Source organism: Rana temporaria, chromosome 9 (assembly GCF_905171775.1).
Source record: "Rana temporaria chromosome 9, aRanTem1.1, whole genome shotgun sequence".
NCBI lineage: Eukaryota > Metazoa > Chordata > Amphibia > Anura > Ranidae > Rana > Rana temporaria.
In genome coordinates, this window is record NC_053497.1 from 106,414,287 (window position 1) to 106,432,161 (window position 17,875).

Below are 17,875 nucleotides of genomic sequence, written 5' to 3' on the forward strand. Positions count from 1 at the left end.
GTAAGCTTGAAACAGTTGTATGCAGTTTGGAATAAATACCTCTATTATTTTAGACTGTATCAGTGCTGTAAGGCCGGGTTCACACTGGTACAACACGGCAGTCGTACTACTTTGGATCCAATTTTGCCCTGCGACTTGAAGTCCGACATGCCTCAGATTCCAATTAACAGGGATCCGACTTCTACTATCTACTGTCTACTTCTACTATCTTTTTTTTTTTTTCTTCTTCTTTTTGGAATGCAATGGAAGTGAGGCATTCAGATACTGTCTGTATTTCTGTGCTTCACACTGGTTTAGTGGAGGATTTTTGGTACCTTTTTGCCCATCTCACCATTACCTGTCTGATTATACTTCCTCAATCCTAGAAGTTTCTCTGCAATGAAAATAAATCATCCCTCATTTTCGCTTTCACTGTCAGGCTCTGGCGCTGTTTATGTACATATGGTGGAGGTTTCACAATACGAGGAAATCCTATTTCCTGCCTTATTTTATTTTTATGTCCCTGTGATGACATATACGCTACATGAATATTTGCACTGGGAAAGTAGCATGGGTGCCGCAACTGACACCTCTGCATAGAATGCATTAAGGTAAAAAACCTTAAAAGAGAAGTATGTTTTTTTGTTTGTTTTTAGATTCATATTTTCCCCGATACCTCCAACACTGAGAACTGAGTGACCGAACACCGTTGATCGCTCTGTTTTCAAAGCTTCGTGAGCAGGGAGCTGGTGACCGTCAGCCATGCTCTCTGCTCTGCTCCCTCCTTGCTTACTGGAGCGCTTGACTGTGGAGGGGGCCAGCTCAGGGTCTCGGTGGCTCACTGAGAGGCTGAGCCGGGTGGCAGTCCAGGCATATGTGCGAATCCCCACTCCATGGTTGTGATGAGGCGGAGCCTGGACTGACTGCTGTGACGTCAGCAGAGAGCGGACTTCAGCCCACTCTGCTGAAATCCGGTTACAGGAGTGCAAAACTAATTGCACTCCTGTGATCCACAGGAAAAGTAAAGCCAAACGAGCTTTGGCTGTACTTCTCCTTTAAGGCCCAGATCACACCTATGCATTTTTGGGGTGCTTTTTGCAGAAACACACTGCAGTCCATGTAACATGGTTTCCTATGGAACATGTTCACATCTATGCTTTTTTCAGCCACTGCTTTTCGGGAAAGGGTCAGGGACATTTTTAAATGCAAAACAGTGCCTTTATGGTTCAACAGACATCAATAGAGGCGCTTCAGAAAAGCATGTTGTGTGTTTTTGATGCGTTTTGCGTTTTTAATCTGCCCAACATCAAATTGGCCAAAAAAAAGCATCCAAAACACTTTAATACACGTGTGAAAACTGCAAAAAGTTCTGCAGCAAGCAGCATAGGTGTGAATCAGCTCTTTTGGTCCATTTCAGTAGTGCCTTTTGCATTTTTGATGCATTCTTTACATGTTTCTTGATGCGTTTTTGTGTTTTTCCTGCTTTTTTTTTTTTTTTTTGCCCAATTGGGAAAATATCAGTTTTGATGAAAAAAATGCAAAACGCGTATAAAAACATGCATTTCTGCAGCTTCTTTGTTGACGTCTATTGAACCAAAAGCGCATCGTCTTGCATTTAAAAGAAGTCCCTGACCCTTTCCAAAAACAAAGCTGCTGAAAAAATGCATAGATGTGAATGTGGCCTATAGGAAACCATGTTAAATAAACTGTACTGCGTTTCTGCAAAAAGCACTAAAATACAGCATAGGTGTGAACCAGGCCTAATGCCGCGTACACGCCATCATTTTTCGCCATTAAAAAAAACGATGTTTTCCGGCATGTAGAAAAAACATTGTTTTTTCCAACTTCATCATTAAAACAACGTTGCCCACACACAATCGTTTTTAAAAAATGCTCTAGCAAAGCGCGGTGACGTACAACACGTACGACGACACTATAAAGGGGAAGTTCCATGCGGATGACGCCACCCTTGGGGCTGCTTTAGCTGATTTCCTGTTAGTAAAAGACGATTTGCGCTTTTCTGTCTGTTACAGCGTGATGAATGTGCTTACTCCATTACGGAAAGTAGTTTTAGAAGAACGAGCGCTCCCGTCTCATAACTTGCTTCTGAGCATGCACGGGTTTTTAACGTCGTTTTAGCCCACACACGATAATTTTTTACAACCCGAAAAAGGATTGTTTAAAACGTTGTTAAAAAATGCAGCATGTTCGGAAAAAAAAATTGTCAATTTTCAGAACCCGAAAAATGATGTGAAGCCCACACACGATCATTTTAATTTACATTTTTTTCAAAACTTTGTTTTTTTCATGCCGAATAATGATCGTGTGTACGCGGCATAAGACATTAGAAGCACTTTAACTTTACCAACGAATTTCAATCAATGTGTGGCCTCTACAGCTTGACAAAAGTCAATTTTGTTTAGGGATATTCACATGGGTATTTTCTGCATGGAAGGTTCTTGCTGTCAGAGGTAGAGGGTCCTGCGTAATATATGCGCCTAAAGTACTCATGTTTATGCGCATACCTGCATAAAATCTGCAGATCTATGCGTGTAAAATCTGCGACTTTGTCCTACTTTTTTTTGTGCACAGTTAAACACGGCGCACATTTTCGGATGTAGACGCAGCTGTGTGTACAGACTCATTGATTACTATAATTCTGTGTTTAGATGCATACAAAAAAAACTGCTGTATGCATCTAGAAGCAGCATTTTTTCTGCCCATGTTGGTCTATCACAGGGGTGGGCAATTATTTTTTCGATGGGGCCACATGAGAAACTAAAAATATTTTGGAGGGCCGGGCCAAAAGGCTAAACTCAATACTGCATAAAATCAATTGTATTTCTTTATAAAAAGCAGTAAATATCATTGTTGGAAAACTGGTACGAGTACTTGTTATAGACATGGCACAGGAGGGGGACAGAGGCTGGGGACATGGCACAGGAGGGGGACAGAGGCTGGGGACATGGCACAGGAGGGGGACAGAGGCTGGGGACATGGCACAGGAGGGGGACAGAGGCTGGGGACATGGCACAGGAGGGGGACAGAGGCTGGGGACATGGCACAGGAGGGGGACAGAGGCTGGGGACATGGCACAGGAGGGGGACAGAGGCTGGGGACATGACACAGGAGGGGGACAGAGGCTGGGGACATGGCACAGGAGGGGGACAGAGGCTGGGGACATGACACAGGAGGGGGACAGAGGCTGGGGACATGGCACAGGAGGGGGACAGAGGCTGGGGACATGGCACAGGAGGGGGACAGAGGCTGGGGACATGGCACAGGAGGGGGACAGAGGCTGGGGACATGGCACAGGAGGGGGACAGAGGCTGGGGACATGACACAGGAGGGGGACAGAGGCTGGGGACATGGCACAGGAGGGGGACAGAGGCTGGGGACATGACACAGGAGGGGGACAGAGGCTGGGGACATGGCACAGGAGGGGGACAGAGGCTGGGGACATGGCACAGGAGGGGGACAGAGGCTGGGGACATGGCACAGGAGGGGGACAGAGGCTGGGGACATGGCACAGGAGGGGGACAGAGGCTGGGGACATGGCACAGGAGGGGGACAGAGGCTGGGGACATGACACAGGAGGGGGACAGAGGCTGGGGACGTGGCACAGGAGGGGGACAGAGGCTGGGGACGTGGCACAGGAGGGGGACAGAGGCTGGGGACATGGCACAGGAGGGGGACAGAGGCTGGGGACATGACACAAGAGGGGGACAGAGGCTGGGGACATGACACAGGAGGGGGACAGAGGCTGGGGACATGGCACAGGAGGGGGACAGAGGCTGGGGACATGACACAGGAGGGGGACAGAGGCTGGGGACATGACACAGGAGGGGGACAGAGGCTGGGGACATGGCACAGGAGGGGGACAGAGGCTGGGGACATGACACAGGAGGGGGACAGAGGCTGGGGACATGACACAGGAGGGGGACAGAGGCTGGGGACATGACACAAGAGGGGGACAGAGGCTGGGGACATGACACAGGAGGGGGACAGAGGCTGGGGACATGACACAGGAGGGGGACAGACGCTGGGGACATGACACAGGAGGGGGACAGACGCTGGGGACATGACACAGGAGGGGGACAGATGCTGGGGACATGACACAGGAGGGGGACAGACGCTGGGGACATGACACAGGAGGTGGACAGAGGCTGGGGACAGGCAGCCACTGTTTAATCAATAGCCACAATTGATTAAACAGTGGCTGCATGTGATGGCACAGTGGCTGCGTGTGATGGCACAGTGGTTGCGTTTGATGGGCACAGTGGCGACAATTGATGGCACAGTGGCGACAATTGATGGCACAGTGGCTGCGTGTGATGGGCACAGTGGCAACAATTGATGGCACAGTGACTGCGTGTGTTGGCACAGTGGCTGCGTGTGATGGCACAGTGGCTGCGTTTGATGGGCACAGTGGCTGCGTGTGATGGGCACAGTGGCTGCGTGTGATGGGCACAGTGGCTGCGTTTGATGGGCAGAGTGGCTGCGTGTTATTGGCACAGTGGCTGCGTGTGATTGGCACAGTGGCTGCGTGTGATTGGCACAGTGGCTGCGTGTGATTGGCACAGTGGCTGCATGTGATTGGCACAGTGGCTGCATGTGATTGGCACAGTGGCTGTGTTTGGGAACAGTGGCAACAATTGATTGCACAGTGGCTGCGTGTGATTGGCACAGTGGCTGTGTTTGATGGGAACAGTGGCTGCGTGTGATTGGCACAGTGGCTGCGTGTGATTGGCACAGTGGCTGCGTGTGATTGGCACAGTGGCTGCGTGTGATTGGCACAGTGGCTGTGTTTGGGAACAGTGGCTGCGTGTGATTGGCACAGTGGCGACAATTTATGGTGGCACAAGTGGCTGCGTGTGTTGGCACAAGTGGCTGCGTGTGTTGGCACAAGTGGCTGCGTGTGTTGGCACAAGTGGCTGCACCCCCCCCCCCTCTGTGACATACAGACTGCCCCCCCATGACATACAGACTGCCCCCCCCCCCTGGACATACAGACTGATCCCCCCCGTAGGTAGCCTATACAAGCCTGTGTCCCCCGCGGTCATCCTGATGCAGTGTTCCTCGGCAATAGCTCTCGGCGCGTGCAGAGTTAATCTGACTCAGCTGTGTTGTAGTGCAGCAGCTCTGCGCTCGATTTCAATGGACTAAAATCGGCACATGCTCAGTTGCTACAAGGGATGCCAATTTTCTTGGGATGCCGAACTTACTGCTACACCGGCCCTGCCTACTGTTATCACCGCGGCGGGGAACATTAGACAGCGTTCGTTTGAACAGCTGTTTTCCCCGCTGCGCATAGACACTCCCCCTTGGACGGATCTGTCCAATCGCGAGCAAGGGGGAGTGTCTATGTGACTCCCCCTTGCTCGCGATTGGCGATGTGCGGCGGGGAAAACAGCTGTTCAAACGAACGCTGTCTAATGTTCCCCGCCGCGGTGATTAACGTGGCAGCGGCGGCGGGGGTGGGCCGGATTAAAAGGTCCGCCGGGCCGTAGTTTGCCCAGGTCTGGTCTATCACATAAAATCCCAATAAAATAAATTTACGTTTTTGGCTGTAACATGACAAATGTTGAATATTTTTTTCAAGGCACTGTATATGCACTATTTTAAGAATAGGAAAATCTTAATTGGTTTTCTTTGATTGAAGAACTGCATTTTGTAAAAAAAACTTTAAAAGTGCATCTTAGAAAATACAGGAGGGAAAATTTTGAACGGGGCAAGGTGTAAAAGATATGCACCAGTAGGTGTTTGAGAAAGCTTGTCAGGTTCTGTGTGCGGCGGATAATATACTTTACAGCGGTGGAAGAAGCGGCAGCACAGCATAGCAATATGGTGAGGCATCGAATGGAACCCAGCTGTGGCCCCCCCAGGGGTCAGAGCCCCTAATCCTTTCCCGCTGTCAGCCACTATGACCCCACTGATGTCATCTAGGCAGGAAAGTAGGAAATGTTGTCAGAAAACATAAAAGGGCGACATGTTGAATGAGAATAGGCAGGACGAGCACTGATGTCATTCATATTTCATCCAGGGATTTCACACCACTGTCATGGTGGATTGTGCCGAATCAGTGTTGGGTCTGGCATATGTAAACGCATTTCCCTTTCTTATTAGATCTGCTTACTGGTTGATTGGGGAGACTGTTTATAAGTTGTATATTTAGCCTAAAGATTCACTTAGAACTGATGAGGACATCAAAGCACAAGGTGCAGTTTAGCCAGTGCCCCACTGGTTCTTTGTGATTTGGTAGGTAAATCTTTTTCAGCAGTACATCGGCTCCAGCTGAGGTTACTACAGTATACAGTGCCTTGAAAAAGTATTCATACCCCTTGAAATTTTCCAAATTTTGTCATCGTAAATGCATTTTATTGGGAGTTTATGTGATGGACCAACACAAAGTGGCACATAATTGTGAAGTAGAAGGAAAATGATAAATGGTTTTAAATATTTTTTTCTATTTTTTTTACAAACATGTGAAAAGTGTGGCATGCATTAGAGCGACACGATTCTGGCTAAAATGAAAATCATATTTTTTTTGCTTAGAATAAAGATCACGATTCTCACGGCATAACATCTTTCACATTATACAAAAAAAAAATGGGTTAACTTTACTGTTAATTTTTTTTTTATTAATTGAAGTGTATTCTTTTGATGGACTGAAAGATTTGAAAGACGTTCATAAAATATCACAATTGTATTCCCTAGGGTCTCTGCTATATATATATATATATATATATATATATATATATATATATATATATATATATATATATATATATATATATATATATATATATATATATATATATATATATATATATATATATATATATATGTTTGATTTTAACTTTGTAAGAAACAAGTGTCAGAAAAAGGTTTAGGCCCCTTTCACACTATTGCGACTTCGCAGCAATTTTGACATGAGTTCAGGGAATGCCTGTGTAACTTGCATCAAAGTTGGACCAAAGTAGTGTAGGCACGACTTGAAGTTGTACAAATATGAATGGTTGTCATTGGAAATCATGGGGCACGACTTGCCATGCTACTTTGCAGTCCCAAATCGTGGGACAAGTCGTACAAGTGTGAAAGGAGCCTTAGTTTTTAAGTGGTTAAACTTCTCTCACAGACCAAAGCTCATTCCTTTGATCTAATGCCCCGTACACACGAGCAGTTTTCCCGTCGGAAAAAGTCAGATGAGAGCTTTTGGCCGGGAATCCCGACCGTGTGTATGCCCCATCGGAAAACTGCCAGGGAAAAGAATGAGAGCAGGTTCTCTATTTTCCCATCGGGAAAAAATGCTAGTGGGAAAACCATATGTCTGTATGCAATTTCAATGCGCAAAAAAACATGCATGCCCAGAATCAAGTATGAGACGGGAGCACTCGTTCAAGGTAAACCTAGCGTTCGTAATGGAGATAGCACATTGTAACGGACTGAAAAGCACAAAGACTGAAAAGCGTGAATCGTCTCTCACCAAACTTTTACTAACACGAGATTAGCAAAAGCAGCCCAAAGGGTGGCACAGTTGGAATGGAACTTCCCCTTTATAGTGCCGTCGTACGTCACCACGCTTTTGACTGTCGGAATTTGGTGTGACCGTGTGTCCGCAAGACAATCTTGAGCGGAATTCCGTTGGGAAAACCGCTCATGTGTACGTGGCATAAGAACAAAAAGTTACAATGCTTATAGTTCTACAAGCATGGACAAGGTTGTGAAAAGCTTGACAGGCTGCCTGTTTTTTTTCTTTTGACAGCTGAGTGAGCAGGGAAATCGAGAAAATCTGCTTTAAACTTCCACAACTTTATCCCTGACCTGTCTGTTGTGCAGGGGCATACCTAAAACATTTGGCACGCGGGGCCCCTCTGTACCCCCTTGCTCATCTCTGCACCCCCACACATCTTTTCACACCTTCACAGCCCCCAGCACACTTCCATCCCCCCCACAGTCCTCTGCACCCCTCATATGTATCCCCACGTACACCTCTGTAACCCCAGCAAACTTTTGTATCCCAGCACACCTCTGCACACTCCCATCCGCCTCTGCGCACTCAGATACCTTTGTACTCCCCACTGTACTTTTTTACCCCCAGACGGCCTTTGCAATCCCCCCCCCCCCCCCAGCCTGCAACTGCACCCCCAGCACACTTTTGTACCCCCTCGTACACCTCTGCACCCATAAGTCTGAGCATCCCCCAGCATATGTATTCCGTTGCACATCTCTGCAACCACCCCCCCCCACACACCCACCCACAAAACTCTGCACTACCGTTTGGCATCTCTGTGATGCCTGCTATAGTGGCAGAGCAACTCACAGTATAGCCAGTGCCTGTCCCAGTCAGACGCCCCTCCCCTTCTACTAAACTGCTGGCCGGAAGTGTGAAAGGAGATGTCAGGCACCACAGAGCTTCTCCCCAAACCACTGTATAGTGGGCTCCAGTCCTCTCCCGGCTGTCTGCCTCTACCTGTCTCCCTCCCTCCCTGCACACCGCTCAGTCACACCAAGAGAAGGAACGGAGCTGGTAGCGCACTCCATGGGGACTGTTAATAACAAACAAAAAATATTTCTCTTATCGTCCATGGACGGACACAGCTCCTTAAATCTTGACAAGTGGGTTATGTTCCCTGTTTACAGGAGAGGACTAGGCAGAAACATGTTAAATAGTTAAATACATGTTACATTAACAGAGTTGAACAGCCCCGCCCAGGGGGCGGTCCCTCCAGACATAACCCTCCTCACTGCAGCTTGCAGCCTCAGTTTCGTTCTGCCTAGCAAAGGAGAAGGACGTATGGCTCCCTTTGGGCCCAGCGCCCTGAGGAGAAATTTTATTTTATTTTACTTTACTTTTTCTTGAAGAATCTTCTTTCAACTGTTGGCTGAGAGACAGGCTGGATAATATAGATCCTTGTAGTCTACTCAGTCCGACCAGCAAGCGTGGGCACACCTTTGCAAAGAGGCTTGGTCTGCCACGCCATACCTCATGACTCCTGAGGTGGCCGGTGAGCTTTGCTCCGAGGTCCACATATGACTGAGCTGTGGTGTTGTCTCAATCACAGTGGACCGGGCCGACAGCTACCTCCATTGCGGTTGTAGGTCTGTCAGGAATGCGTCAGCGAGTCCTCGCTCGGACGGGTAAGTACAGTCCCTCCTGCTTCGGTGGGTTGGTACAGCTGGGCATTCCTGGGGTTCGGGGGTCCCTTCCCCTTACTTCCCTGCTCCTTTCCCTTGCTGCATTGCTAACATTGCCGCTGTCAGGGGGGAGGGGGCCTTCCTGAGGGGACTGTGTTATCTGGCCTGTGCTTTTTCTTTTTTGTATTGGGCTTTCCTGTGAGGTAAAAAGCCCTGTGATGAGCACAGATGTTTATGATTATACTTCAGCAGACGCTGACTGATTGGTGACACCTGTAATGGTTTTGCTTTTTATGCTGTATCTGTGACTTGTCCTTAAATAAAACAGCCCTATGAGGCTTTTCCTGTTTAAACACAGGTCCCTGCAAAAGTTACCTCACGGTTCTTTTCCTCACAGGCAGCGCTGTGCAGTCTCCTCCTGAGGGAGTCCCCTGGTTACCCCTGGTCAGCGCAGCAAGTGGGTGAGAGGCCCTGAATAGGGCTCTAGGAGCTTTTGTCTATTTGTATGGACAGGTGTGCATATTATAATACACACTATATGTAAATATTGGAGTCAGTATCTGGGTCCTTCCCCACATGCTGGTGGTGGCAGCAGGTGTTAGCACCTGTGATTCCCACAGAGTTTTTATTGTTAGTCCTGGACACAGTTTGTGCCAGGGTGGGGGTGGACTGCGGGCGGGCGGTAAAAGAGTGCCCCCTTCCCCTGTTATCCCCTGGGGAATGCTCTGTTATGGAGCCATGGACTAGGTACCTAGTTAAAAAAAAAAAAAAAAAAAAAAAGGCAGAATAAGGCATTTATGGGTGCGCTTTTTACTGCTGCAAGGGACTCTCCTAAGCTGCATAGTGCAGCTGGGTTTCCGCTGAGGGCTCGGTCTTTTTTGGATCACACAAATCAGACCGCTGTGTAGGTTTTTTCCTTCTGTGCCCTTCTTTGATAACTTCTGAGATGCGGAATGAGAAAAGCCACTGAGGGCTTTTGTAGTCCCTCACCGCCGGGCGGGAACCCCTACTTGTATGGATCTGACTGATAGAAGATCCGAAGTACTGACCCGTTCCATGTTTACCATGCTGGGGTCTGGCTTGCGGCCTATTGTGGCCACTACACTGGGGTCTCAGTGGTCGCTGGCGCTATTTTTTTGGGAGATTTTTCAATTACATTGAAAACTCCCATTGGCGCCCATTTTGTCGTAGCCACGCTATGGCGCAGCTTACATTGTGCTGGCCTTTTTCCTGTGGCCGCGTTCTGAACGCTCGGCGGCCATCTTGGAGTAGTCCTGACCCCTAGTGCTGTATACAACTCACAGAGTGAGCATTTTGCACCAGACAGTGGAGGAGCACCGACTCTCTCCTGAGGTTATTAGCCTAGCGGACCAGCTGGTCCAGGGCCTCATATAGGTCTGTGATGCTTCATTGAATGCTGCGCCCTTGTTATCCAGGGCGTCTGTTTCAGAATGGTTTTATGCACACGGTGGTGTAGTGCTTAACTCCATTACTTGGCAGCAAAAGAGTCATTGGTTCAAATCTGCACACTGACGCCAATCTGCCTGGAGCTTGCATTGTCGCTCCCTGTGTCTGTGTGGGTTTCCTCCGGGTACTCCGGTTTCCTCCAAAGACATGTGTGCATACACCTACATAATATACATACACACTATGTGTGTGTATTATTTAGGGGCAACCCTCCCAGGCCGTCAAAGGCCCAGCTGGGGGACTAATCTTTCCCTGGGGGCATAAGCCGATCACGCCGGCACCCAAATCCTGCCAATGTATATAGCCTTCCCTCCCTGTCTCTAGGTGGGAGGGGCGGCTTGCAGGTTCACAATTCAGTGAAACCTCCCTGCTCTCCGACTAGTGGGTCTGCGAGGTGGTCTCTTCGGAGTACTAGATAGGGTTTCCTCCTATCCACAGAACAAAGTTCTGTCCTTGTGTCTTCCCCTCCCGGCACGTCGGTCTGCCTTGGGCAGTGTGGGATTTGCTAAGCTGCAAGGTAATTTTACCTTTCCTGCAGGACGAGAGTTTTGGGGTTTTCTATGGGCCTCAGGCCCTAAATACCTTTGTGAACGTCGGGTAGTTCCGCATGGAATCCATTTGTTCGGTGGTAGCTGCGCTTCATCCGGGGGATGTCCTGACGTCCTCGGACATCAGGGACGCATACATGCATGTCCCGTTTTGCACATGTCACAGTGTTTTTTTCTGTGCTTCGTGATGAGAGAAGGGTCTCTGTCAGCCTGTGGCCCTCCCTTTTGATCTGGCGTCAGCACCATGGGTTTTCAGCTAGGAGCTCGCACTTATTTGAATTTTGTTGGGACAGCGAGGCTTTGCCTCATTGGCTACTTTGACGACTTTCTTCTGAGAGCAGCTTCTGTCTCCGACCTAGTGGATAGGTTATTCCCATTCAGACCCTCCGAAGATTCGGGTGGATGTTAAACGTTTAGGCCAGAAAGTGTAGCTCAGTGGCAGCAAGCCTGCCCTACATGTGTGCGACCCAGGGTTCAAATTATGGGCATGCTAGGTTCCGACTCAGCGTTGGAGTATCTAGTGTTGATCCAGACTCCTCAGTGGCAAAGGTCCTTCTTCCCCTGGAGAAATTGCAGACTCTTCAGTCTGCGGAGAAGGTATTGGCATCACGCAATCGGTCTTCTCTCCGGGCGCCTGCTGGTTCAGGGTCTGTGGGTAGCCTCCTTCAAGGTGGTACTGTATGCCCAGTTCCACACCCTGGTTTTCCAGTGGAACTACTGTCCAGGTGGTAAAAATCTCTTGTCTCTGAAATCATTAGATTCCTGTGCGCCACCTAGTCAGAGTCTCTCTGAGTTGGTGACAGAGATTCCCGACTCTTCGGTCCGGGAAGTTGTTCCTTCCTTCCAGTGGTCGGTGTTTACGACGAATGCCAGCTCACGGGTTGTGAACCTGGAGGTTCACAAAACTGGGGGGTCCAGTCGGCCCTGAGTCGCTGGACTTGCGTGGACCTATGACCACACCTCCTTGAATGTGTCTGGTCTCGGTAGCTACCCAGGGTCGGGCCTGGCTAGTGCCTGGTGGAAGACCGCCTGGGAATACCAGGTGCTGTCTACTGTTCATTGTCCTACTATTTTAGGCGATCAGGCTATGCTTCTCCTTGTGGTCGACCAATCTGGTTTCAGCCGGACAACGCCACGGCCGTGGCTTCAGTCTACCATCAGGTATGCCGGCAGGCAGACTACTGGAGTCGCCAGATGCTGGACCAGGGCGACTGGTCTTTGTGCTTGGGGTGTTTCGGCTCCCTTGCAGGAGGTGAGCCTCACATGGCATGGATCTCCTGGCAGCTTGTCTCCGCCGCAAGGGTGTCAGTTAGTGGCCAGGTCTAGTGATCTTGTACAGACGCGTCAGTCGCGCTGGTGGCCCTGTGTTGTCTGTATCGGTGATTTTTTGCCATTCCTCCATGGTAGTTGCTTCCTCGGCCGCTCCACAGAGTGGATGCTGAGGAGATCCCGATGATTCTAATCGCTCCAGATTACTCTCGGCGTCCTTGGTACGCTGATATCGGGCGCCTGGTAGCGGAGGCACCCTGGCGATTGCCAGGGCAGGAGGTTCCTGTCTCAAGGTCCCATACTTCCTCCTGTTGTACAGTCACTGACTTGCTTAACATGGTTATTGGAAGCCAGACTTTAGGTGACCAGGGTCTGTCTGACTCGGTCATCTCAACAGGGCACCGTAGTCTTCTTCCGGAGGATCTACCGTCGCACCTCTCTTGGTGCGAAGGGATGGAGTGACGTCCACGGGCGTACTTTCAATGTCCAGGGTCCTGCTGTTTTTAAAGCTTGGATTGGATCTAAAAATTGCTTAAAGCACCGTTTGGGGGCAGATTTCAGCCTTGGCTGTGTTCTTTTAGTGGCCTTTTTGCGGCCCGTTCCCTGGTGGGTCCCCTTTTTTTGTGTGCAAGGGGTTTGTCATATACTTTCCCCTCTTGGCCCATCTCTTCCCCCATGAGTTTTGACTCTGGTGCTCTCGGTTCTTCAGGAACCTTCCTTTTGGAAACATCAGAGAGATTTTCTCTTGACACTATCTCAGAAGGTGGCCCCTTTAGTGGCCTTTACCTCTGTTAGAGGGGTTTCTGAGTTGGCGGTCTTGTCTTGCAAGCCGTCATGCTTGATCCCCCATAAGGATTAGGTGATGGTGCGCCCGCGACCTTCCCTTCTTCCGAAGGAGGTTTCGGCCTTTCATACTTTAGGCGTGGTACGCGCTTTGCGGGTATACCAGCCTACTACGGCTCCATTTCGGAGCTTCTGACTCTCTTTTGTGTCGGTGTCTGGTCCACAAAAGGGCCTGGCGGTCTCGTCGACCACCATTTCTCGGTGGATCGGGCAGGCCGTCATACAGGCCTATGCTCCTAAGGGCGGGCCCCCCTTTCCGGTCACGGCACTTTCGACCAGGGCAATTGGTGCTTCCTGGGTTTTTTTTTTTTTTTTTTTTTTCCCGACATCATGCGTCGGTCTCACAGGTGTGCGAGGCGGCGATTTGCTCGTCCGTTCACGCTTTTTCCAGAATTTACATGGTTGCTGTGAGTGCATCTTATGATGTTTTTTTCAGCCGCTAGTTTTTGCCGGCGGCTGTTTAAAGTTGCACCTCCTCCGTTGAGGAGCTCTGCTTGTTTTGGGGTGAAGTTAAAATTGTTTTTACTGATATATTTCCCACCCCTCGTTTTTTGACACTGCTTGGGGACGTCCCACTTGTCAAGATTTAAGGAGCTGTGTCCGTCCATGGACGATAAGAGAAAATAGGATTTTTTGTACTCACCGTAAAATCCTTTTCTCTGAAGTCCATGGACGGACACAGCTCCCACCCCTCCTTTTTAGGTTTGTACTGCTTGTTACGAACTGAGGCTGCAAGCTGCAGTGAGGAGGGTTATGTCTGGAGGGACCGCCCCCTGGGCGGGGCTGTTCAACTCTGTTAATGTAACATGTATTTAACTATTTAACATGTTTCTGCCTAGTCCTCTCCTGTAAACAGGGAACATAACCCACTTGTCAAGATTTAAGGAGCTGTGTCCGTCCATGGACTTCAGAGAAAAGGATTTTACGGTGAGTACAAAAAATCCTATTTTTACTGCGTGGCCTGACCCCCCTCAATGTGTGGCACTCGGGGCGGACCTCACCCCCCGTTGGTTTGCCACTGCTGTTGTGTTCTTTTGCCTTCATGATGCTACTAGTTCACTGATGTTCTCTAACAAACCTCTGAGGGCTCTACAGGACAGCTGTATTTATACTGAGATTAAATTACACATGGGTGGGACTCTATTTACTAATTGGATGACTTCTGAAGGAAATTGGTCCCACTAGATTTTAGTTAGGTGTATCAGAGTATAGGGGGCTGAATACAAATGAATGCCACACTTTTCAGATATTTATTTGTAAAAAAAAAAAATGAAAACCATTTATAATTTTCCTTTCACTTCACAATGTGCCACTTTGTATTAATCTATCACGAAAACATGAAACAATGTGAAACATTTCAAGGGGTATGAATACTTTTTCAAGGCACTGTATTAGATACATCAGAACGGTTTTGGTGATGTCATAGGTTCCTTCTGATTTAAAGGGACACTAAAGGCAAGATTTTTTTTGTTTAAAAATAACAAACATGTTCTACTTACCTCTGCTGTGCAGTTCGTTTTGCACAGAGTGGCCCCGATCCGTGTCTTCTGGGGTCCCTCGGCGGCTGTCTCTGCTCCTCCTCGCAAAAGCTTTCCACGTTCATGCGAGCTCCCTCGCATGGTGGAAAGCTTTTGCGAGCGCGCTCCCGTGCTTTACCTTTACAACCCCTTTAAGTGGCTGCACATTACTACGAAGACAACATGATAACCATAGTAATCTCTCTTGTTCGTTTTTCTTTTCTTTTTTTTTTTTTCACTTTGTCTTTTTAATTACGTTTTCTCTTTTGACTTTGCAGATTTCTCCACCCAGGTCAATTCCGCGGCCTTGAACTCTCCAGGTATTCGTGGTTCTATGACCGCACCTCTGCTCCATCCATCCTTAAGCAGCTCTGGGCTCAGCCCGTCGCTGGGATCACCCACTCAACTTCACTCGCCCCTTAGTTCACCTATCAATGGAATGGGCCCGCCGTACTCCGTTATCAGCTCACCTCTGGGCCCATCAATGTCCCTCTCCAACCCTGGCCTTGGGTATGGCACTGGCAATCCTCAGGTGAGTGTCTGAAAAATATACTTAATGTTGTCATGTGGAATACTTCCAGTATTATAGATGTACCTGACTGCCTTAATTTTAGTGGAAGTCTGTGAGGAGCTTGGACAATAGGGATTTATTGACAGATGTTGGAGTCACTGGAAAAAAAACCTTCCAGACCGGGTTACCTTCAGTTTGGATTGTCCTCTAAAGAGTCTGTTACAAGAAAAAGCTGCAGCATTGCTAGAGATTGTTGTATGTTTCAAGAGACTTATTTTACACAGAGATGCATGCTAAAAGTGACTGGCATGATAGAGATTCCTGCTGTTACAAGAGACTGTTGAATACTAAGAAAAGAAAAGTACAGCACAGTTCATGAGCTCTCAACCCTGTCTGATTGTCCAAACACATGGAAGCAGAAAAAGATAAAAGAATAAAAAAAGATGACAATACAGCCCAAATTTGGGTGGGGTATATGGATAGTCGGGCAACTACATATATTAAACAAAATGGTAGCCTACAGAATCAGTGAAAAAAAAAATGATATTTGTAAAAAGATTTAAAAAAATAAGCACCGTCAAAAACAAATCTGGTTATAGCTCTTGATGAAGTAATAGAAGTGCATCAGCATATGGTTTACACACCCCTGAATTGTTTCCACCTTTTAATGTGACCTATAAACGGTACAATTCAGTTAAAAAACAAACTGAATTATTTTGGGGGAGGGGAGGTATTGGTGTAAAATTAAAATAATGTGGTTGCATCAGTGTTCAGAATTAAGCAATTGTATTCAAACTCATGTTAAATAGCAGTAAGTATACACCTGCCATGATTTAAAGTGCCTCTGATTAACCCCAAATAAAGTTCAGATGTTCTAGTAGGTCTTTCCTGACATTTTCTTAGTTGCATCCTACAGCAAAAGCAATGGTCCACAGAGAGCTTCCAAAGCATCAGAGGGATATAATTGTTAAAAGGAATTAGTCAGGAGAAGGATACAAAAGAATTTCCAAGGCATTGGATATACATAGAACACAGTGAAGACCGTCATCATCAAGTGGAGAATATACGGCACAACAGTGATATTACCAAGAACTGGACGTCCCTCTAACATTTATGAAAAGACGAGAAGAAAACTGGTGAGGGAGGCTGCCAAGAGGCCTACAGCAATAAGAAAGGAAAGGAGCTGCAGGAATATCTCCCGTTTTCTTCATATGTCTGGGCTATGGGGTAGAGTGGCAAAATGGAAGCCTTTTCTTACGACGAAAATCTTCCAACCTCGGCTAAATTTTTCAAAAGCAGTCTCCCAAAAGCATGTGGGAAAATTTGTTATGGTCTGATGAAACCAAGATTGAACTTTTTTGGCCATAATTGCAAAAGATTTGTTTGGCGCAAAAACACTGCACATCACCAAAATAACACCATACCCACAGTGAAGCACGGTGGTGACAGCAGCATGCTTTGGGGCTGTTTTTCTTAGGCTGGAACAGGTGCCTTTGTCAAGGTAGAGGGGATTATGAACAGTTCCAAATACCAGTCATTATTGACACAAAACCTTCAGGCTTCTGCTAGAAAGAACATGAAGAGAAACTTCATCTTTCAGCATGACAAAGACCCAAAGCATACATCCAAATCAACAAAGGAATGGCTTTACCAGAAGAAGATTATAGTTTTGGAATGGCCCATCAAGAGCCCAGACCTGAATCTGATTGAAAATCTGTAGGGTGATCTGAAGAGGGCTGTGCACAGTAGATGCCCTCACAATCTGAAAGATTTGGAGTGTTTTTGCAAAGAAGAGTGGGCAAATATTGCCAAGTCAAGATATGCCATGCTGATGGACTTGTACCCACAAAGATTGAAGCTGTAATAAAATCAAAAGGTGCTTCAACAAAGTATTGGGTTAATGGTGTGCACCATATTATTTTATTTTTACTTCACCTAAAAGATTTCAGTTTGTTGTTCAACTAAGTTTATAAGTCACATACAGGCTATGCATCATCCAACCTGAAAGAGAACCAGTGCCTATGCAATGCAGCACCACAGATATGTTGGCCAGAAATACTTTATTACCCATGCTAGGAAGTGTATTTTCTGCCTAAGCTGGGCTTTGACTTTAAAATTTGTTGAGCACTAGAAAGCTTTTCTGCATGCTGTGTCTGGCAAACTGAATCTCATCCCTCATCCTGAACTGGCTTGTGGGAGTATTGCATGACAACCAAATAACAAGCATCTGTATTCTTCTGTCTGGTTCTACCTGATATCCTCTTTCTTGCCATGGTGGTGACTTCCTGATGCTGCACCCTCTAATTAAGACATTGAACAAGGTAGACACGTGTGGTCTTCCCATAGTGTCTCTAGAAAAGATGAAAATTAAATGACAGACAACGTTTCTGGCTTCACCGTCATTACACTACAGTAACTATGGGAACAGTTACAGAACAGAAATGCTTCTACTGCTAGCCAATGTCCTTCACATCATATAAGTAAAACACAAAAGGTTTCTCCTCATGTCTGCCAAAAAGGGTAAATGGTATTTTATTAATATATAATAGTTTTTACTAAATAACACTGTGGGGGATAATATTATTTTCCTAATACTGAAGCAC

The 17,875-nt window shown here is 47.4% G+C and overlaps 1 protein-coding gene across 3 annotated transcripts in view; it reads left to right on the top strand.

The window, feature by feature from the left end:
• The window catches only part of RXRA (retinoid X receptor alpha), a 268,926-nt gene that overhangs the window by 171,244 nt on the left and 79,807 nt on the right, over nucleotides 1-17,875 (top strand). For all 3 annotated transcript variants that reach the window (XM_040324086.1, XM_040324087.1, XM_040324088.1), the window contains exon 2: nucleotides 15,040-15,293. In XM_040324086.1, coding sequence (XP_040180020.1) covers nucleotides 15,040-15,293 — 254 coding nt within the window. The remainder of the gene's footprint in view (nucleotides 1-15,039; nucleotides 15,294-17,875) is intronic.